This window comes from Lucilia sericata, unplaced genomic scaffold (genome assembly GCF_015586225.1).
Source record: "Lucilia sericata isolate MDLA Ls3-8-SP2 unplaced genomic scaffold, ASM1558622v1 Contig001231F_arrow, whole genome shotgun sequence".
NCBI classification, from domain to species: Eukaryota; Metazoa; Arthropoda; class Insecta; order Diptera; family Calliphoridae; genus Lucilia; species Lucilia sericata.
The window spans coordinates 1-24511 of NW_023995189.1; the positions used below are offsets into that span (position 1 = coordinate 1).

At 30.2% G+C, this 24511-nt stretch overlaps 1 protein-coding gene across 1 annotated transcript in view; it reads left to right on the forward strand.

Annotated features, from left to right (window-relative positions):
* Positions 1-618: 618 nt before the first annotated feature.
* The window catches only part of LOC119610565 (polypeptide N-acetylgalactosaminyltransferase 2), a gene marked incomplete at its 3' end in the record, with an annotated part of 150478 nt that continues 126585 nt past the window's right edge, over positions 619-24511 (forward strand). Inside the window, exons 1-2 of the mRNA XM_037965835.1 lie at positions 619-911; positions 17581-17885. Coding sequence (XP_037821763.1) covers positions 17799-17885 — 87 coding nt within the window. The remainder of the gene's footprint in view (positions 912-17580; positions 17886-24511) is intronic.

Here is a 24511-nt window from a genome sequence, read left to right on the forward strand (position 1 = left end):
TGGCCTTTGAAGAAAAAAACAACAAAAAACATGTATGCAGATAAAATAGCCAATCAAAAATTTACATTAACTGCCGCTGCTACTGCTAGCTGTTGTAGACCAAACAAGCCAAGACCAAAACAGCAACGGTGACATTACTGTTGCAACTTAGCACGTGTTTAGTGGGCATAGAAAAATGTAAACAAAAACCTGAACAATAAGGAAAACAACAAAAAACAAAAAAGGTTAAAATGTATGTAGTAGTCCCCCCTTTTCAACCATCAGCTAACTTAAACAGCTATCAAACAAAACACAACATGTTGCCAGTAAATTAGTATGAAATACACAAAGAGAATTTTATAAAGAAAGAGAGTAATATTTTAATTTCATTAAACTCTTATACAAGCGCAGTAGACCAAAAAGTCAAACCAAAAACAATTCATTCATTGAAGTTATATTTTTATATGTAGTATAAATTATTAGATACTTTTTTCAAATTGTTGTTGTTGTTGTTGCTGCTGGCGAGTGGTATGTAGATAAATATTTAAGACTAGCAGAGCTGTGCTGCTGCAACTGCTATAGCAGCAGCAGATAAAACATATGTAAACTTTAAAATTTTGGCTATTTGTACGTTAGTATTTGTCGTGTACGGTTTAACGGTCGCTCGAAATTTTTGAAAATTTTCGTTTAAGAAATTTTTGTCTTTCTTGTCTGTTTGATTTTAAAGCGCGCGTGAATTTAACAAAACAAATTTAACTTTGATTAAAAATACACAGCAACAGTCGCTGTAATTGGCCTAAGCAACTGTTGTTGTGTTATCGGCTTAAATTTAGAAAATTAAATAAAAAGAATATAAAGAAAATCCAAAAAAAAAAAAACGTTTAAACGGTACCGATTTGTCTTTTGTTGTACAAATAAAGTGTTACAAATTGGTAAATGGAATTTTAATTTAATTTACACAAATTAGTGAAAAAAATACTTAATTGTAATTGTTTATAATCGTAAAATGTGCGGTTGTTTGAAATAAATATTTAATTGATGCAATTAAAAGTTTATAATTAAGTTTTGTTCAGTTAATATAAAAAACAATAATTAAAAATTTTTGTTGAAAAAAATTAAAAAAAAAATATTTAAAAATTCGTTTGATTTCCGAAAGCAAGGGCATCAATATGTTCAAAAAGGAGCCCTCTTCCAATTTTAAAAAAAGTGCTATGATGAAAATTTTTAAAATTCTGTGTATAAATGTTAAAAATATGAGTATATACCCAAAACCAAACATGTTTTTTAATATATATCTCGAAAACTTATAGTTTTTTCTAGACAAAATGTATATCAAATGAAAGGTCTTTCGAATATCTTTCTTATGATATACATATTGTTTATGAACTTATCCATATGTATGTAGAACATAGCATCCAAAATATATATAAAAAATTTTTGAAATATCGTGAGTTTCTTCAGAATTCTGTTCAGATCTCTGTTATTTATGCACCGATTATGCTGATTTTGAAATAGAAAATGTCTTGAAAGTATTCTCAATAAAATTATTCAAGATTTTTATACCGAAGATATCTGGGATCTTAAGAAAATTGTTTTCAAAAAACTGACAGACAGATGAACATTATTAATGATTCACATTATATACATATGGACGTAATAGTAAGGTTTATAGTTGATCAGATGATAGGTCTTTCGAATATCTTTCATTTGATATACATATTGTTTATGTTTTTATACAAAACTATGTAGAACTTAACATCCGAATTTACATATATAAAAATTTTTAGAAATATCATGGGTTTGTTCAGAATTTGCTCATATCTCTGTTATTTATGGACCGATTATGCTGATTTTGAAATACTGAACTTCTTGAAAATATGCTTAATAAAATTATTCAAGATTTGGATCCCAAAGATATCTGAGATCTTTTCAATAAACATACTGACAGATGAACATCTTTAAATCGTCTTTGCTGTCTATAAAGATTCATTATATACGTAATAGTAAGGTTCTGTAGATGATCAGATGATAGGTCTTTCGAATATCTTTCATTTGATATTCATATTGTTTATGTTTTTATACAAAAGTTTGTAGAACATAGCATCCGAAGTATATATTAAACATTTTAGAAAAATCATGGTTTTGCTCAGAATTTGGCTCATATCTCTATAATTTATGCACCGATTATGCTGATTTTGAAATAGAAAATGTCTTGAAAGTATTCTCAATAAATTATTCAAGATTTTTATACCGAAGATATCTGGGATCTTAAGAAAATTGTTTTCAAAAAACTGACAGACAGATGAACATCATTAAAGATTCATATTATACATATGGACGTAATAGTAAGGTTTTATAGTTGATCAGATGATAGGTCTTTTAAGTATCTTTTTTTCGATATACATATTGTTTATGTTTTTATACAAAAGTATGTAGAAAATGGCATCCGTCATGGATTTTGCTCAGAATATGGCTCATATCTCTGTTATTTATTAGCCAAATCTGCTGATTTTAAATACTGAACTTCTTGAAAGTATGCTTAATAAAATTATTCTCGATTTGGATCCCAAAGATATCTGAGATCTTTAGAAAATTGGTTTCAAAAACATACTGACAGATTAACATCATTAAATCGTCTTCTTTAGCTATAAGATTGACTATATATTGTATATAGATGTCACACAGTGGTATAGGAAAAAAAAAAGAGGGAAATAATTCGGTAACTTCTAAACGGTTAATCCGATTTTAATGAAATTTGGTATGCACAAAGAGGAGGTGTTGTCGAGTTTAGGTTTTGAATTTGGACCTTATAGGCCAACCAGGGGCCCGGCGGGGGGTCCTCAAATTAGGACACCTCGGCTATGTTAAATTTTTAAAACGATCCTATTTCTTCATTTGAGTTCCGATTTAAAAAAAATTTCGTATATAGAATCTCCTCATCGAGCACTATAAAAAATGTCGTCGTAGCAGTAAATTATCTCTTATAGTTTAGGAGATATTCGCATTTGAATATTAAAATTTTAAAATTTTTACCGTCCTTACTTTAGTTTTTTTGATAATAGCAGGTCCAAATATTTCCGATTTTCGCCATTTTTTTTTTATTTGCTTAACAACAAGTTTATATACCAAGCAGTGAAAGAATTATGTAAAAATCATGACTGAGTCCAAAGTTATAGGCATTTAAATTTAAAAAATTAAAAAAAGGCGATTTTTTGTCATTTTTTTGGGAAAAAAGTATCTTTTTCTTTTTAAGTTATCTAAAAAGTTTCTAAGAAGATGTATATAGAATTTATACTTTTTGGAAAGCTGACATTACATAAAATACGATAAATGAAACAAAACCTAAAAATTTTTGATACCGAGGGGAACAGGTCCATCCAAAAAAACCCTATTTTTTATGGAAAATTAAATTTTGAGCAAAAATTCTCAAATCGCATAGTCGATATCAAATTATAGTGACCTGTTTTATATGACCCAATAAGTTCTTAATCATTTTGTAACGGGTTTCGATAACCCCGCCCCTGGTATGGATATAATAGGCAAAAAACCAAAAAATCCCATTTTTGGGATTTTTTAAAACTTTTTTGGGAATTCCGGGATTTCTAATAAGAAAATTCGAAATTTTTATTTAATTTTGGATTTTGAGTAAAAAAATCTACCTAACTGTAAAATTTCATCAAAAAATATTCATAAATAAAATATTTATTGCAATTTGAAAAATTTGTATCTTCGCAAAAACTGAATAAAAACATTTTTTAATTTTTTTTAAAAAAAGTATTCCGCGAATTTTTTAATTTTCAAAAATTATATACAGTTTTGAAAAATAGACAAAATTACCTTTCCATTGATATATAACATGCCTACCTAATGTTTTTTAAGTGACAAATTAATTAGGGAAAACTCAACATCTTTTAGAAATTTACCTAGCACTATTATTTTCATCCATATATGTAACAAATTTAAGAGTTAACCTTATGGATGAAAATAATAGTGCTAGGCAAATTTTCTAAAAGATGTTGAGTTTTCCCTAATTAATTTGTCACTTAAAAAACATTAGGTAGGCATGTTATATATCAATGGAAAGGTAATTTTGTCTATTTTTCAAAACTGTATATAATTTTTGAAAATTAAAAAATTCGCGGAATACTTTTTTTAAAAAAAATTAAAAAATGTTTTTTATTCAGTTTTTGCGAAGATACAAATTTTTCAAATTGCAATAAATATTTTATTTATGAATATTTTTTGATGAAATTTTACAGTTAGGTAGATTTTTTTACTCAAAATCCAAAATTAAATAAAAATTTCGAATTTTCTTATTAGAAATCCCGGAATTCCCAAAAAAGTTTTAAAAAATCCCAAAAATGGGATTTTTTGGTTTTTTGCCTATTATATCCATAACAGGGGCGGGGTTATCGAAACCCGTTACAAAATGATTAAGAACTTATTGGGTCATATAAAACAGGTCACTATAATTTGATATCGACTATGCGATTTGAGAATTTTTGCTCAAAATTTAATTTTCCATAAAAAATAGGGTTTTTTTGGATGGACCTGGTCCCCTCGGTATCAAAAATTTTTAGGTTTTGTTTCATTTATCGTATTTTATGTAAAGTCAGCTTTCCAAAAAGTATAAATTCTATATACATCTTCTTAGAAACTTTTTAGATAACTTAAAAAGAAAAAGATACTTTTTTCCCAAAAAAATGACAAAAAATCGCCTTTTTTTAATTTTTTAAATTTAAATGCCTATAACTTTGGACTCAGTCATGATTTTTACATAATTCTTTCACTGCTTGGTATATAAACTTGTTGTTAAGCAAATAAAAAAAAAATGGCGAAAATCGGAAATATTTGGACCTGCTATTATCAAAAAAACTAAGTAAGGACGGTAAAAATTTTAAAATTTTAATATTCAAATGCGAATATCTCCTAAACTATAAGAGATAATTTACTGCTACGACGACATTTTTTATAGTGCTCGATGAGGAGATTCTATATACGAAATTTTTTTTAAATCGGAACTCAAATGAAGAAATAGGATCGTTTTAAAATTTAACATAGCCGAGGTGTCCTAATTTGAGGACCCCCCGCCGGGCCCCTGGTTGGCCTATAAGGTCCAAATTCAAAACCTAAACTCGACAACACCTCCTCTTTGTGCATACCAAATTTCATTAAAATCGGATTAACCGTTTAGAAGTTACCGAATTATTTCCCTCTTTTTTTTTCCTATACCACTGTGCAGGGGCGGGGTTATCGAAACCCGTTACAAAATGATTAAGAACTTATTGGGTCATATAAACAGGTCACTATAATTTGATATCGACTATGCGATTTGAGAATTTTTGCTCAAAATTTAATTTTCCATAAAAATAGGGTTTTTTTTGGATGGACCTGGTCCCCTCGGTATCAAAAATTTTTAGGTTTGTTTCATTTATCGTATTTTATGTAAAGTCAGCTTTCCAAAAAGTATAAATTCTATATACATCTTCTTAGAAACTTTTTAGATAACTTAAAAGAAAAAGATACTTTTTTCCCAAAAAAATGACAAAAAAATCGCCTTTTTTTAATTTTTTAAATTTAAATGCCTATAACTTTGGACTCAGTCATGATTTTTACATAATTCTTTCACTGCTTGGTATATAAACTTGTTGTTAAGCAAATAAAAAAAAATGGCGAAAATCGGAAATATTTGGACCTGCTATTATCAAAAAAACTAAAGTAAGGACGGTAAAAATTTTAAAATTTTAATATTCAAATGCGAATATCTCCTAAACTATAAGAGATAATTTACTGCTACGACGACATTTTTTATAGTGCTCGATGAGGAGATTCTATATACGAAATTTTTTTTAAATCGGAACTCAAATGAAGAAATAGGATCGTTTTAAAAATTTAACATAGCCGAGGTGTCCTAATTTGAGGACCCCCCGCCGGGCCCCTGGTTGGCCTATAAGGTCCAAATTCAAAACCTAAACTCGACAACACCTCCTCTTTGTGCATACCAAATTTCATTAAAATCGGATTAACCGTTTAGAAGTTACCGAATTATTTCCCTCTTTTTTTTTCCTATACCACTGTGCAGGGGCGGGGTTATCGAAACCCGTTACAAAATGATTAAGAACTTATTGGGTCATATAAAACAGGTCACTATAATTTGATATCGACTATGCGATTTGAGAATTTTTGCTCAAAATTTAATTTTCCATAAAAAATAGGGTTTTTTTGGATGGACCTGGTCCCCTCGGTATCAAAAATTTTTAGGTTTTGTTTCATTTATCGTATTTTATGTAAAGTCAGCTTTCCAAAAAGTATAAATTCTATATACAATCTTCTTAGAAACTTTTAGATAACTTAAAAAGAAAAGATACTTTTTTTCCCAAAAAATGACAAAAAATCGCCTTTTTTTAATTTTTTAAATTTAAATGCCTATAACTTTGGACTCAGTCATGATTTTACATAATTCTTTCACTGCTTGGTATATAAACTTGTTGTTAAGCAAATAAAAAAAAATGGCGAAAATCGGAAATATTTGGACCTGCTATTGTCAAAAAAACTAAAGTAAGGACGGTAAAAATTTTAAAATTTTAATATTCAAATGCGAATATCTCCTAAACTATAAGAGATAATTTACTGCTACGACATTTTTTATAGTGCTCGATGAGGAGATTCTATATACGAAATTTTTTTTAAATCGGAACTCAAATGAAGAAATAGGATCGTTTTAAAAATTTAACATAGCCGAGGTGTCCTAATTTGAGGACCCCCCGCCGGGCCCCTGGTTGGCCTATAAGGTCCAAATTCAAAACCTAAACTCGACAACACCTCCTCTTTGTGCATACCAAATTTCATTAAAATCGGATTAACCGTTTAGAAGTTACCGAATTATTTCCCTCTTTTTTTTTTCCTATACCACTGTGTGTCATAGTAAGGTTCTATAGTTGATCAGATGATAGGTCTTTCGCATATCTTTCATTTGATATACATATTGTTTATGTAATTATTCTTATGTATGTAGAATATAGCATCTGAATTATATATTAAAATTTTAGAAAGATCATGGCTCATTTCTCTTTTATTTATAGATCGATTAGCGCTGATTTTGAAACTGAACTTCTTGAAAGTATGCTTAATAAAATTATTCAAGATTTGGATCCCAAAGATATCTGAGATCTTTAGAAAATTGTTTTCAATAAACATACTGACAGATGAACATCATTAATCGTCTTCGCTATATATAAAGATTCACTATATACATATAGACGTATTAGTAAGGTTAAACCTAAAAGTCGAAGTTTGGTCTTTCAGATAAATTATAACATATCAAACAAAATCAAGGTTGTTTTTTAATCTTCATGACACTCTAACTGAAAATGTGAATGTGATGGAGAAATTCTGAGATTCCAGATCCGGATTTAATGTAGCTCCAACCTTTAGAATAGTAAAGCACCTTTAGAACTAGTTCGGAGATTACTGACTAGACAAGAACTAGTTCCAAAGCATTCTATAGAACAAATGTCATTTTCATAACCATTCAAAAAACCAGTTTCGAAGGTGATAATTTTGAACTAAGCTAGAATGAGTACAGGTTTTTAATATACTACATACATATATAACTCTCGAACAATACAACTTTTCCCGGGTAGAGATATTTTTAATCCAAAATGAACCAACGTTCTGAAAATTGTTTTGTTGTTTTCACTATAACATAAGAAAAAAAAAAAAATGCTCGATCGCACTTAGAGGAACTCAGGGAGAAAGTTTATACATTCTCGGCTTGAGTTAAGTACCATTTCAAAATCTCTCAATTTTCCATGCCGGGTCTTAAACGTCGATATAACTAAAAAAGTTTGTCAATCCAGACATCAAAAATGATTTAGCGATTTCGACCTTTTGATTGGTGTGTTTGTTGAAAACAATTTTCTAAGGAACCCCGATAACTTTGAGATCCAAATCTTTAAAAATTCTATAGATAGGCTTTCGAGAAGTTTTGTTGTTGAAAATCAATAAAATCGTTTCATACTAATGGAGTTAGGGGCTAAATTCTAAAATAAAATCATAAATTTTGTAGAATTTTGAATATATTTCGGATCCTATAAAATATGTGTATGTATATCGAAAGATATATAATCGAAAGACCTTTCTACAATATAATTTTCCGACCTTATAGATATACATTCCCAGTCCTTATAGATTACAGAGTCGATTTAGCCATGTCCGTCGGTCTGTATGTTGAAATCAATTTTCTGAAGACCCCAGATATCCGGATTTTCTATAAATCTATCAGACATGCTTGCGGGAAGTTTCCTATTAAAATCAGCAAAATCGGTCCATAAATAATGGAGATATGAGCATATATCCGATATAACCGCTGAAAGTTTTCTCAAAAAATTTGCAATTTTGTGCATGCTTTGACAAAAAGAAAAAAACAACAACAACATATAGCTTTATATGGTAAATGTTGTTCTTGTACTAAGTTTAGTTGCTTATAAAACCCCAAAACAGAGCCTGAACAACATGTTGCATATGAAGTTGTGTGTTATAATCGTTTTGTTATTGCCAAAATCAAGAATGGAAAATTGTGTGTAGGAAATAAAGCAGGAGGGGAAAAAATAAGAAATGTAAAAAATCATAAAACTTTATCAATTCTAATCCAAATTTCTAATAGCTTTCATTCCAATAACTTTCAATTATTAATACTTCAACCTAAATATTTAATAAATTTCATAAAATTTATTTTTAATCATAAAACCTTAAAATAATAATATCTTTCTTAAATATTTTCATTTTTTTATCTAATCTTATCAAATAAAATTAAGTACATACTACGTCAAAACATGTGTATGTGTGTCTGTCTAACTATGAAAATTTTGTTAAACTTTTTTTTTCTATATTTTAAGAAAGCGCATCAGATTGTTTACCAGAGAATAATTGTTTTTTTTCTTTTTAATAAAATATTGTTATTTTTTCTTTTTTGGGGTAAATAATGTGTGTGTTTGTGTGTAAATAACAAGAAAATATTGAACTAAATGTTTAATTTCAAATCATGTTCAAGATTTTTGTTGCCATTCGAAATAATTAAAAAAAAAACATGAAAAATAGCGCAAACAATTTTAATTACAAGTGCTGCGTATCTGTGTGTGTTTTCATAATTTAACAATTGAATTAAAAATAAAAATTGTTTATTTAAAACAGAAAACAAATCTCAATGTTGCTTCTTCTTTATATTTATATAAACTTGAAGAAAAACTCGAAAAATTTATTTCGCGCATGTTGTGTCAGAAGAAATTATAAAATAAAAAATAAATAAATTATAAAAACAATTTTTAACAAAATAACAGTTTGAAGTGGAATTTTTGTCTATTTTTAGAATGGGTGACAAAGTGTTGGAATTTTTGAAAATATGTAATTATGTGTTGAAAGTGAAACTAAATAAACATTTTTAAGGAAATAATTATTTGTGTTTACAAAGTACATAATATAAATAATTCTACAATTAGTAATGAAACAAATTCTAGCTGCACAGTGGGCCCACAAACCCAAAACTCCCTTGAATATTAATCCTTGAAATTTAAGATAAATCGTTGAAGAATGAATTTTTGTATTTTGGTAAATTGGACTTGATGATAAACTAGTATTAGACCATAGATAGGACCATACACTAGACTAGACTATAGACTAGACTATAGACTAGACTATAGACTAGACTATAGACTATACTATAGACTAGACTATAGACTAGACTATAGACTAGACTATAGACTAGACTATAGACTAGACTATAGACTAGACTATAGACTAGACTACAGACTAGACTACAGACTAGACAATAGACTAGACTATATACTAGACTATAGACTATATACTAGCCTATAGACTAGACTATAGACTAGACTATAGACTAGACTATAAACTAGACTATAGACTAGACTATAGACTAGACTATAAATTAGACTATAGACTAGACTATAAACTAGACTATAGACTAGACTATAGACTAGACTAAAGACTAGACTATAGACTAGACTATAGACTAGACTATAGACTAGACTATAACTAGACTATAAACTAGACTATAGACTAGACTAAAGACTAGACTAAAGACTAGACTATAGACGAGACTATAGACTAGACTATAGACTAGACTATAGACTAGACTATAGACTAGACTATAGACTAGACTATAGACTAGACTATAGACTAGACTATAGACTAGACTATAGACTAGACTATAGACTAGACTATAGACTAGACTATAGACTAGACTATAGACTAGACTATAGACTAGACTATAGACTAGACTATAGACTAGACTAGTGATTAGACTATAGACTAGGCTATAGACTAGGCTATAGACTAGACTATAGACTAGACTATAGATTAGACTATAGACTAGGCTATAGACTAGGCTATAGACTAGACTATAGACTAGACTATAGACTAGACTATAGGACTAGACTATAGACTAGACTATAGACTAGACTATAGAATAGACTAGACTAGACTATAGACTAGACTATAGACTAGACTATAGTCTAGTCTATAGTCTAGACTATAGACTAGACTATAGACTAGACTATAGACTAGACTATGGACTAGACTATAGACTAGACTATGGACTAGACTATAGACTAGACTATGGACTAGACTATAGACTAGACTATAGACTAGACTATAGACTAGACTATAGACTAGACTATAGACTAGACTATAGACTAGACTATAGACTAGACTATAGACTAGACTATAGACTAGACTATAGACTAGACTATAGACTAGACTATAGACTAGACTATAGACTAGACTATAGACTAGACTATAGACTAGACTATAGACTAGACTATAGACTAGACTATAGACTAGACTATAGACTAGACTATAGACTAGACTATAGACTAGACTATAGACTAGACTATAGACTAGACTATAGACTAGACTATAGACTAGACTATAGACTAGACTATAGACTAGACTATAGACTAGACTATAGACTAGACTATAGACTAGACTATAGACTAGACTATAGACTAGACTATAGACTAGACTAGACTAGACTATAGACTAGACTATAGACTAGACTATAGACTAGACTATAGACTAGACTATAGACTAGACTATAGACTAGACTATAGACTAGACTATAGACTAGACTATAGACTAGACTATAGACTAGACTATAGACTAGACTATAGACTAGACTATAGACTAGACTATAGACTAGACTATAGACTAGACTATAGACTAGACTATAGACTAGACTATAGACTAGACTATAGACTAGACTATAGACTAGACTATAGACTAGACTATAGACTAGACTATAGACTAGACTATAGACTAGACTATAGACTAGACTATAGACTAGACTATAGACTAGACTATAGACTAGACTATAGACTAGACTATAGACTAGACTATAGACTAGACTATAGACTAGACTATAGACTAGACTATAGACTAGACTATAGACTAGACTATAGACTAGACTATAGACTAGACTATAGACTAGACTATAGACTAGACTATAGACTAGACTATAGACTAGACTATAGACTAGACTATAGACTAGACTATAGACTAGACTATAGACTAGACTATAGACTAGACTATAGACTAGACTATAGACTAGACTATAGACTAGACTATAGACTAGACTATAGACTAGACTATAGACTAGACTATAGACTAGACTATAGACTAGACTATAGACTAGACTATAGACTACTAGACTATAGACTAGACTATAGACTAGACTATAGACTAGACTATAGACTAGACTATAGACTAGACTATAGACTAGACTATAGACTAGACTATAGACTAGACTATAGACTAGACTATAGACTAGACTATAGACTAGACTATAGACTAGACTATAGACTAGACTATAGCCTAGACTATAGACTAGACTATAGCCTAGACTATAGACTAGACTATAGACTAGACTATAGACTAGACTATAGCCTAGACTATAGACTAGATTATAGACTAGACTATAGACTAGACTATAGACTAGACTAGACTATAGACTATAGACTAGACTATGGACTAGACTATAGACTAGACTATAGACTAGACTATAGACTAGACTATAGACTAGATTATAGACTAGACTATAGACTAGACTATAGACTAGACTATAGACTAGACTATAGACTAGACTATAGACTAGACTATAGACTAGACTATAGACTAGACTATAGACTAGACTATAGACTAGACTATAGACTAGACTATAGACTAGACTATAGACTAGACTATAGACTAGACTATAGACTAGACTATAGACTAGACTATAGACTAGACTATAGACTAGACTATAGACTAGACTATAGACTAGACTATAGACTAGACTATAGACTAGACTATAGACTAGACTAGACTAGACTATAGACTAGACTATAGACTAGACTATAGACTAGACTATAGACTAGACTATAGACTAGACTATAGACTAGACTATAGACTAGACTATAGACTAGACTATAGACTAGACTATAGACTAGACTATAGACTAGACTATAGACTAGACTATAGACTAGACTATAGACTAGACTATAGACTAGACTATAGACTAGACTATAGACTAGACTATAGACTAGACTATAGACTAGACATAGACTAGAACTATAGACTAGACTATAGACTAGACTATAGACTAGACTATAGACTAGACTATAGACTAGACTATAGACTAGACTATAGACTAGACTATAGACTAGACTATAGACTAGACTATAGACTAGACTATAGACTAGACTATAGACAGACTAGAGACTTAGACTATAGACTAGACTATAGACTAGACTATAGACTAGACTATCGACTAGACTATAGACTAGACTATAGACTAGACTATAGACTAGACTATAGACTAGACTATAGACTAGACTATAGACTAGACTATAAAGACTAGACTATAGACTAGGCTTATAGACTAGACGTATAGACTAGACTATAGACTAGACTATAGACTAGACTATAGACTAGACTATAGACTAGACTATAGACTAGACTATAGACTAGACTATAGACTAGGACCTATAGAACTAGACTATAGACTAGACTATAGACTAGACTATAGACCTAGATACTAGACTAGACTATAGACTACTAGATAACTATAGACTAGGAATAGACTGACTATATAGACTAGACTATAGACTAGACTATAGACTAGACTATAGACTAGACTATAGACTAGACTATAGACTAGACTATAGACTAGACTATAGACTAGACTATAGACTAGACTATAGACTAGACTATAGACTAGACTATAGACTAGACTATAGACTAGACTATAGACTAGACTATAGACTAGACTATAGACTAGATATAGACTAGACTATAGACTAGACTATAGACTAGACTATAGACTAGACTATAGACTAGACTATAGACTAGACTATAGACTAGACTATAGACTAGACTATAGACTAGACTATAGACTAGACTATAGACTAGACTATAGACTAGACTATAGACTAGACTATAGACTAGACTATAGACTAGACTATAGACTAGACTATAGACTAGACTATAGACTAGACTATAGACTAGACTATAGACTAGACTATAGACTAGACTATAGACTAGACTATAGACTAGACTATAGACTAGACTATAGACTAGACTATAGACTAGACTATAGACTAGACTATAGACTAGACTATAGACTAGACTATAGACTAGACTATAGACTAGACTATAGACTAGACTATAGACTAGACTATAGACTAGACTATAGACTAGACTTAGACTAGACTATAGACTAGACTATAGACTAGACTATAGACTAGACTATAGACTAGACTATAGACTAGACTATAGACTAGACTATAGACTAGACTATAGACTAGACTAGACTAGACTATAGACTAGACTATAGACTAGACTATAGACTAGACTATAGACTAGACTATAGACTAGACTATAGACTAGACTATAGACTAGACTATAGACTAGACTATAGACTAGACTATAGACTAGACTATAGACTAGACTATAGACTAGACTATAGACTAGACTATAGACTAGACTATAGACTAGACTATAGACTAGACTATAGACTAGACTATAGACTAGACTATAGACTAGACTATAGACTAGACTATAGACTAGACTATAGACTAGACTATAGACTAGACTATAGACTAGACTATAGACTAGACTATAGACTAGAATAGACTTAGACTATAGACTAGACTATAGACTACGACTTATAGACTAGACTATAGACTAGACTATAGACTAGACTATAGACTAGACTATAGACTAGACTATAGACTAGACTATAGACTAGACTATAGACTAGACTATAGACTAGACTATAGACTAGACTATAGACTAGACTATAGACTAGACTATAGACTAGACTATAGACTAGACTATAGACTAGACTATAGACTAGACTATAGACTAGACTATAGACTAGACTATAGACTAGACTATAGACTAGACTATAGACTAGACTATAGACTAGGACTATAGACTAGACTATAGACTTAGACTATAGACTAGACTATAGACTAGAACTATAGACTAGACTATAGACTAGACTATAGACTAGACTATAGACTAGACTATAGACTAGACTATAGACTAGACTATAGACTAGACTATAGACTAGACTATAGACTAGACTATAGACTAGACTATAGACTAGACTAGACTAGACTATAGACTAGACTAGACTAGACTATAGACTAGACTAGACTATAGACTAGACTATAGACTAGACTATAGACTAGACTATAGACTAGACTATAGACTAGACTATAGACTAGACTATAGACTAGACTATAGACTAGACTATAGACTAGACTATAGACTAGACTATAGACTAGACTATAGACTAGACTATAGACTAGACTATAGACTAGACTATAGACTAGACTATAGACTAGACTATAGACTAGACTATAGACTAGACTATAGACTAGACTATAGACTAGACTATAGATAGACTAGACTAGACTAGACTATAGACTAGACTAGACTATATAGACTAGACTATAGACTAGACTATAGACTAGACTATAGACTAGACTATAGACTAGACTATAGACTAGACTATAAACTAGACTATAGACTAGACTATAGACTAGACTATAGACTAGACTATAGACTAGACTATAGACTAGACTATAGACTAGACTATAGACTAGACTATAGACTAGACTATAGACTAGACTATAGACTAGACTATAGACTAGACTATAGACTAGACTATAGACTAGACTATAGACTAGACTATAGACTAGACTATAGACTAGACTATAGACTAGACTATAGACTAGACTATAGACTAGACTATAGACTAGACTATAGACTAGACTATAGACTAGACTATAGACTAGACTATAGACTAGACTATAGACTAGACTATAGACTAGACTATAGACTAGACTATAGACTAGACTATAGACTAGACTATAGACTAGACTATAGACTAGACTATAGACTAGACTATAGACTAGACTATAGACTAGACTATAGACTAGACTATAGACTAGACTATAGACTAGACTATAGACTAGACTATAGACTAGACTATAGACTAGACTATAGACTAGACTATAGACTAGACTATAGACTAGACTATAGACTAGACTATAGACTAGACTATAGACTAGACTATAGACTAGACTATAGACTAGACTATAGACTATAGACTAGACTATAGACTAGACTATAGACTAGACTATAGACTAGACTATAGACTAGACTATAGACTAGACTATAGACTAGACTATAGACTAGACTATAGACTAATAGACTGACTATAGACTAAGCTATAGACTAAGCTATAGACTCTATTATATATATAGACTCGACTATAGAATAAAGTATGGATTAGATTATAGACTTGACTCTAGTCCAGACTATAGACTATACTATAGACTAGACTATAGAATAGACTAGATTATAGACTAAACTTTAGGCTATACTGTTTTTAGTCTAGTCTTGTTATTGACTGTCCTATGGTCTTGACGATGGTTTATAGTTCTGTTTAAGGTCTATAGTCTGGTCTACAGTTCTAGTTATAGCTTGGCCTATTGTCTGTGCGATATAGCAAAATGAATAACAAACTTATTGCGACGATAGTATATGTTATACACAAAATTATTGACCACTTATCTTAACAGCTATGCGTCAGTCTAATCTTTAAGCAATTTTCTCAAAAATATAAAGCATAGGCTATCAACTGTCAGCTTAAAATGATTTCCTTATACTGCTCATAAAAAGATTAAACTTTGTCTGCCCACTTAATGACAACAGCTAGCTGACAAGTACTTGAAAATATTATTTTTGAAAATTATGAACTGACAAATTGCTTATGAAAAGCAAATTACTTTCATCTCTTTATAAAATTTAATTTGTTCAATACTTTTGGGAAAGTGAAATTAATACAAAATATTGCATACATTTGGGCTTCAAGTAAAACTGGAATAAAGTGATTTTATATAAATGAAAAGAAAAGTAAATTAATGAACAGCTTAAGTGCTGGGTAATTGAAAATGTATAGTAATATGAAGTCTAAGAAGTTATTACTTAGAAATAACGGTATTCAAAGCAAACTTCTGAAGGACGAAGAACTATAAAGTAATGTTAATGGTTTAATAAACAAAATTTTTAATTCTAAGGTTTTAAGAAAGTTTGTAAAATTTTGTTTGGAAGTCTTACGATTTATAAAATTTAACTTTATTTTGGAAAACTTTAACATTTTTCTTTTTAATAAAATTTTTTTTTCTATATTATTTTGGTTATCTTCACACGTACAATTTAATGTATTTATTCAAGGATTTTTTGTGTTTTTTTTTTCTCTCATTTTTTATCCTTAATAAATCATTTTATATTTTATTGAAATTTAAATTCTTATTTATATTTCAATTTGTATTATAAAGTATAGCATACTCTTAGGATATTATTTGTTGAAAATATATTGCATACTTTGTTCTTCATAAACAATGTTTTAAAGTTTCATTTTTTTCTATTGCTTTATATTATTCTTCTTTATAGTGTTTAGAGAAAATTTAATCAATCAATCATATACAATTTTTTTCTTTATTTTTATTATAAAGAAAAATCTCTAGTGAATTGAAGACAAAAGAGATAATTTAGTTTAGTTTAGTTTATGAAGAGGTTTTTTTGTTGAAAACTTAATCATAAAAAGTATGAAAAAGTGTTTTAAGTTAAACAAAATAAACCTAAACTTTTAACAAAATACAATAAAGTTAACCTTTGCAAGTTCCTATTGACATTTTTATTCTAAAGGTCAAAGGTTAATGTTTTAAATATTCGGTTTATAGATGAAATCTTAGAAAAGTATTTCTATTAAAGTGAAGAATTGCAATAAATGACCCAATAATTATACCCCTCACTTTGAAAATAATTTTCTGAAGACCCCAGATCCCGGAGTTTCATCAGTTATAGCCCAGTGATTTTCTTTAAACATTTATTTTTAAAAACTAGTTTCTGGTTAAATTTTTAAACTAAATTTAAGTAAATTAAACTATTTTTTTATTGCATTACATATAAGCCACAAAAATTTTAATACAAATTTTTCTTTCTCTCTCTCTATTTTTTTCATTTCTTTAGAAAATCTAAATTAAAGTGTTAATAAAAATTTAAAAGAAAAAAAAAATATTTAACTGCCAGTAAAAATTATATTCCAACTAAATAAAATTCCAACGAAAAATATTTATCAGCAACACAATTTCATCGTGTCTTTAGCAGAGTAGCAGCAGAGAGTATCATTGTAAACAACATCAGCAGCAACAAAATTCATTAACATCATCGTTATCATCATCATCATCATGCGTCGCAACGTCAAATTGATTGTATTTGTTAGTGTTATCTGGATGTTTGTTTTGGTTTATTACTTTCAAACGAACACTGAAAAGGTAAGTGATTGAAAGAGTTGTAATTGTAAGAAAATTCTCGGAATCTAGTCTGAACCCCAGTCAGGACTATAGTCTGTGCTATCCGTAGTCCATGCAACACTATAGTTTACATCATGGTACCCATACCAGGCCACTCTGGAGTAGTCAAGACTATAGTTCCAGACTAAGAACAGACTATAGATTACACTATAGTCCAGACTATAGATTAATCTATACTACAGTTTGTACTATAATCAACGGTCTAGTCTCTAATATAATCTTGTCTATCGTTTCTAATATAATATTGTCTATAGTCTGGACTACAGTCTAGTCTGTAGTCTGGATTATAGACTAGATCTAGATCTGGACTATAGTTTGGACTACAGTCTAGTCTGTAGTCTGGATATAGACTAGATCTAGATTCTGTTACTATAGTCTGGACTATAGGCTGAATTGTAGTCTGGACTATAGGCTGAATTATAGTCTGGACTATAGGCTGAATTATAGTCTGGACTATAGTCTAGTCTAGTTTAGTTCAAGTCTATAGTCTAGTCTATTCTAGTCTAGTCTAGTCTAGTCTAGTCTAGTCTGTCTAGTCTAGTCTAGTCTAGTCTAGTCTAGTCTAGTCTAGTCTAGTCTAGTCTAGTCTAGTCTAGTCTAGTCTAGTCTAGTCTAGTCTAGTCTAGTCTAGTCTAGTCTAGTCTAGTCTAGTCTAGTCTAGTCTAGTCTAGTCTAGTCTAGTCTAGTCTAGTCTAGTCTAGTCTAGTCTAGTCTAGTCTAGTCTAGTCTAGTCTAGTCTAGTCTAGTCTAGTCTAGTCTAGTCTAGTCTAGTCTAGTCTAGTCTAGTCTAGTCTAGTCTAGTCTAGTCTAGTCTAGTCTAGTCTAGTCTAGTCTAGTCTAGTCTCTAGTCTAGTCTATAGTCTATAGTCTAGTCTATAGTCTAGTCTATAGTCTAGTCTATAGTCTAGTCTATAGTCTAGTCTATAGTCTAGTCTATAGTCTAGTCTAGTCTAGTCTATAGTCTAGTCTATAGTCTAGTCTATAGTCTAGTCTATAGTCTAGTCTATAGTCTAGTCTATAGTCTAGTCTATAGTCTAGTCTATAGTCTAGTCTATAGTCTAGTCTATAGTCTAGTCTATAGTCTAGTCTATAGTCTAGTCTATAGTCTAGTCTATAGTCTAGTCTATAGTCTAGTCTATAGTCTAGTCTATAGTCTAGTCTATAGTCTAGTCTATAGTCTAGTCTATAGTCTAGTCTATAGTCTAGTCTATAGTCTAGTCTATAGTCTAGTCTATAGTCTAGTCTATAGTCTAGTCTATAGTCTAGTCTATAGTCTAGTCTATAGTCTAGTCTATAGTCTAGTCTAGTAGTCTGTCTATAGTTCTAGTTTATAGTCTAGTCTATAGTCTAGTCTATAGTCTAGTCTATAGTCTAGTCTATAGTCTAGTCATAGTCTAGTCTATAGTCTAGTCTATAGTCTAGTCTATAGTCTAGTCTATAGTCTAGTCTATAGTCTAGTCTATAGTCTAGTCTATAGTCTAGTCTAGTCTATAGTCCAGTCTATAGTCTAGTCTATAGTCTAGTCTATAGTCTAGTCTATAGTCTAGTCTATAGTCTAGTCTATAGTCTAGTCTACAATTCCAGAATAAGACCAGACTATAGATTAGTTTATAATACAATTTGTACAATAGTCTACGGTCTAATCTCTGATATCTATATAATCTTGTCTATAGTTTCTAATATAATATTGGCTATAGTCTGGACTACAGTCTAGTCTGTAGTCTGGATTATAGACTAGATCTAGATCTGGACTATAGTCTAGACTATAGGCTGAACTAGAGTCTGTACTATAGTCTGGACTACAGTCTGGACTATAGTCTGGACTACAGTCTGGACTATAGTCAAGACTATAGGCTGAACTATAGTCTGGACTACAGTCTGGACTATAGTCTGGACTACAGTCTGGACTACAGTCTGGACTATAGTCTAGTCTATAGTCTAGTCTATAGTCTAGTCTATAGTCTAGTCTATAGTCTAGTCTATAGTCTAGTCTATAGTCTAGTCTATAGTCTAGTCTATAGTCTAGTCTATAGTCTAGTCTATAGTCTAGTCTATGGTCTAGTCTATAGTCTAGTCTATAGTCTAGTCTATAGTCTAGTCTATAGTCTAGTCTATAGTCTAGTCTATAGTCTAGTCTATAGTTAGTCTATAGTCTAGTCTATAGTCTAGTCTATAGTCTAGTCTATAGTCTAGTCTATAGTTAGTCTATAGTCTAGTCTATAGTCTAGTCTATAGTCTAGTCTATAGTCTAGTCTATAATCTAGTCTATAGTCTAGTCTATAGTCTAGTCTATAGTCTAGTATATAGTCTATTCTATAGTCTAGTCTATAGTCTAGTCTATAGTCTAGTCTATAGTCTAGTCTATAGTCTAGTCTATAGTCTAGTCTATAGTCTAGTCTATAGTCTAGTCTATAGTCTAGTCTATAGTCTAGTCTATAGTCTAGTCTATAGTCTAGTCTATAGTCTAGTCTATAGTCTAGTCTATAGTCTAGTCTATAGTCTAGTCTATAGTCTAGTCTCTCCTCTCTCTCCCTCTCTCTGTCTCTCTCTCTCTCTCTCTTAAGTTTATGGCGTTATGTTTTAGAATTATAATTAAATATAACTTTAGCTAATTTATTTACATATATATACAACAGTATGTTAGTATGTTCTTTGCAACATTAATTGGCCTAAAAAAACAGAAGTCTCAACATTATTAAACATTCTAGCCGCTTGTCTGCATAATAATGAATTGAAAAGAAATTTAAGAATGTTTGTGAATTACAAAAAAAAAAAACAAAAAAGCAAAAACACTCAAATACACACTTAAGCACATACAAAGTGTCAAACCAATACATGTTTATTATTCGTCAAGTGGTCTTCATTTACTTTGTTGGCCCTCATACCTTCTATGTTTATATTATTCATCAGTGTTGTCAGTTACAGCACTCCCTTGGTTGACAAAATTTATTTAAACATGGAATGTAATATTTATTAAAATTATTTGTTTAAAAATTCAAATCAAACTATCAGTGGCGGATTCAAATGTACATATTTGGGTATCATGGACAATTGTGCAATTTGTTGTTTGTGATCCGATTTAAAAGATTTTACCCTTAGAACTGTTACTTGTTTTCAATATTCTTTTTTAGCTCCTTTTTTCATAACGGTGTCGCTTATCTTAACCGACATTTTTTAGTCGAAAAAATTTATTTTAGATACTTATAAATTATAATTTTGAAAATTAAAAACCAATAAACAAACAAAAGGGAAATTGGACATATTGTTTATGCGTCATTTGCGGAGGCAACGAAAAGATATGCTTCAAGTTTATAAAATGTTTGAAACGCATAATAAATAATATTTAAATTAATATTCTAGCATTAGTCAGAGTTAAGTAATTAATTAAATGGTTTAAACTAGTTGAAGAATAACAGGTTTAGAACACCGTGTTATTAAACAAAATCAGAAAAGAACACTTTTGGATTAGTTAGTTAGGTAGTAGATAATTAGTTAGTTAGTTAGTTAGTTAGTTAGTTAGTAGTTAGTTAGTTAGTTAGTTTAGTTAGTAGTTAGTTAGTTAGTTAGTTAGTTAGTTAGTTAGTTAGTTAGTTAGTTAGTTCGTTAGTTAGTTAGTTAGTTAGTTAGTTAGTTAGTTAGTAGTTAGTTAGTTAGTTAGTTAGTTAGTTAGTTAGTTAGTTAGTTAGTTAGTTAGTTAGTTAGTTAGTTAGTTAGTTAGTTAGTTAGTTAGTTAGTTAGTTAGTTAGTTAGTTAGTTAGTTAGTTAGTTAGTTAGTTAGTTAGTTAGTTAGTAGTTAGTTAGTTAGTTAGTTAGTTAGTTAGTTAGTTAGTTAGTTAGTTAGTTAGTTAGTTAGTTAGTTAGTTAGTTAGTTAGTTAGTTAGTTAGTTAGTTAGTTAGTTAGTTAGTTAGTTAGTTAGTTAGTTAGTTAGTTAGTTAGTTAGTTAGTTAGTTAGTTAGTTAGTTAGTTAGTTAGTTAGTTAGTTAGTTAGTTAGTTAGTTAGTTAGTTAGTAGTTAGTTAGTTAGTTAGTTAGTTAGTTAGTTAGTTAGTTAGTTAGTTAGTTAGTTAGTTAGTTAGTTAGTTAGTTAGTTAGTTAGTTAGTTAGTTAGTTAGTTAGTAGTTAGTTAGTTAGTTAGTTAGTTAGTTAGTTAGTTAGTTAGTTAGTTAGTTAGTTAGTTAGTTTAGTTAGTTAGTTAGTTAGTAGTTAGTTAGTTAGTTAGTTAGTTAGTTAGTTAGTTAGTTAGACTATAGACTATAGACTAGACTATAGGATAGACTATAGACTAGACTATAGACTAAACTATAGACTAAACTATAGACTAGACTATAGACTAGACTATATACAAGACTTTAGACTAGACTATAGACCAGACTTTAGACTAGACTATAGACTAGACTTTAGACTAGACTAGACTAGACTATAGACTAGACTATAGACTAGACTATAGACTAGACTATAGACTAGACTATAGACTAGACTATAGACTAGACTATAGACTAGACTATAGACTAGACTATAGACTAGACTATAGACTAGACTATAGACTAGACTATAGACTAGACATAGACTAGACTATAGACAGACTATAGACTAGACTATAGACTAGACTATAGACTAGACTATAGACTAGACTATAGACTAGACTATAGACTAGACTATAGACTAGACTATATACTAGACTATAGACTAGACTATAGACTAGACTATAGACTAGACTATAGACTAGACTATAGACTAGACTATAGACTAGACTATAGACTAGACTATAGACTAGACATAGACTAGACTATAACTAGACTTATAGACTAGACTATAGGACTAGACTATAGACTAGACTATAGACTAGACTATAGACTAGACTATAGACTAGACTATAGACTAGACTATAGACTAGACTAGACTAGACTATAGACTAGACTATAGGCTAGACTTAGACCAACTATAGACCTAGACTATAGACTAGACTATAGACTAGACTATAGAACTAGACTATAGACTAGACTATAGACTAGACTATAGACTAGACTATTAGACTAGACTATAGACTAGACTATAGACTAGACTATAGACTAGACTATAGACCTAGACTATGACTAGACTAGAACTAAGCTAGACTAGACTATAGACTAGACTATAGCTAGACCTAACTAGACTATGACTAGACATACTAGACTAGACTATAGACTAGACTATAGACTAGACTATAGACTAGACTATAGACTAGACTATAGACTAGACTATAGACTAGACTATAGACTAGACTATAGACTAGACTATAGACTAGACTATAGACTAGACTATAGACTAGACTATAGACTAGACTATAGACTAGACTATAGACTAGACTATAGACTAGACTATAGACTAGACTATAGACTAGACTATAGACTAGACTATAGACTAGACTATAGACTAGACTATAGACTAGACTATAGACTAGACTATAGACTAGACTATAGACTAGACTATAGACTAGACTATAGACTAGACTATAGACTAGACTATAGACTAGACTATAGACTAGACTATAGACTAGACTATAGACTAGACTATAGACTAGACTATAGACTAGACTATAGACTAGACTATAGACTAGACTATAGACTAGACTATAGACTAGACTATAGACTAGACTATATATTACTCTGCAATCTTGCAGCAAAACAGCTATCACCTGCCCCTCCCACCACAACTTTAATGTTTATTTTCACAATTTATACTTGCAACAACATTAAAGTTCATCTGATGCATTTATTAAATGCAGTGCTGTGTACTTTTTCATTCAACAAATTTCTTTCTCACTAACTTTTGCTTCTTGCTGTAAGTTTTTATTCCACAATGTTGCTGTTTTTGCACCATAAAGAATACATTATATCTTTAAGTTGCTCCTTAAATTATACTGCATATTTTATCATAATAGTATCCTTTAAAGTATGCATACTATTTTTCTTGTTGTTGTTGTTTTTGTATGTTGGTTTTCATAATCAATTTATAGCATTAAGTATAATGAAAGTAAATGGTTGTTTGGTTGGCTGTTAGCATACCTTCAGAAGGGTATATGGGGGCCAGATGGTAAAGATATAAAACTATAATTTTTACATTTCTATGGGGAATTTCGTAACGGTATAAAACGTTGCAGAAATTTGGGAAAATACACAGGTATTATGTGGGGATAGGTAAGGAGTAATGTCTGTATATGTTAAGGGATTTAAATTAATTTGTTGATTTAAGGGAATTTCAGTAGAAAGTTAAACTTAAAGTACAGATTTAAAAGGTTATTTTTAATTATTTTTCCCAGAACATTTTGAAAGTATTTTCAAATGTTTAGTGACATAACTGTTTTTGAAACCTGTGTTAATATTTGGAATTAACAACAAACAACTTTCATTTAAAAATCTCGTTGTCAAAGTGATTTTAGTTCTATTTACTATTTAAAATAAAATCCATTGAAATTAAAATTCAAATTCTGCAGGTTTTATTCTCACTTAACTCATTATAAATTATCACAAATAATCAAATAACAAACAATATAAAATCATAAAATTACTTTTTGCCAAAAAGCCACAAAATTATTTACATTTTGCAAA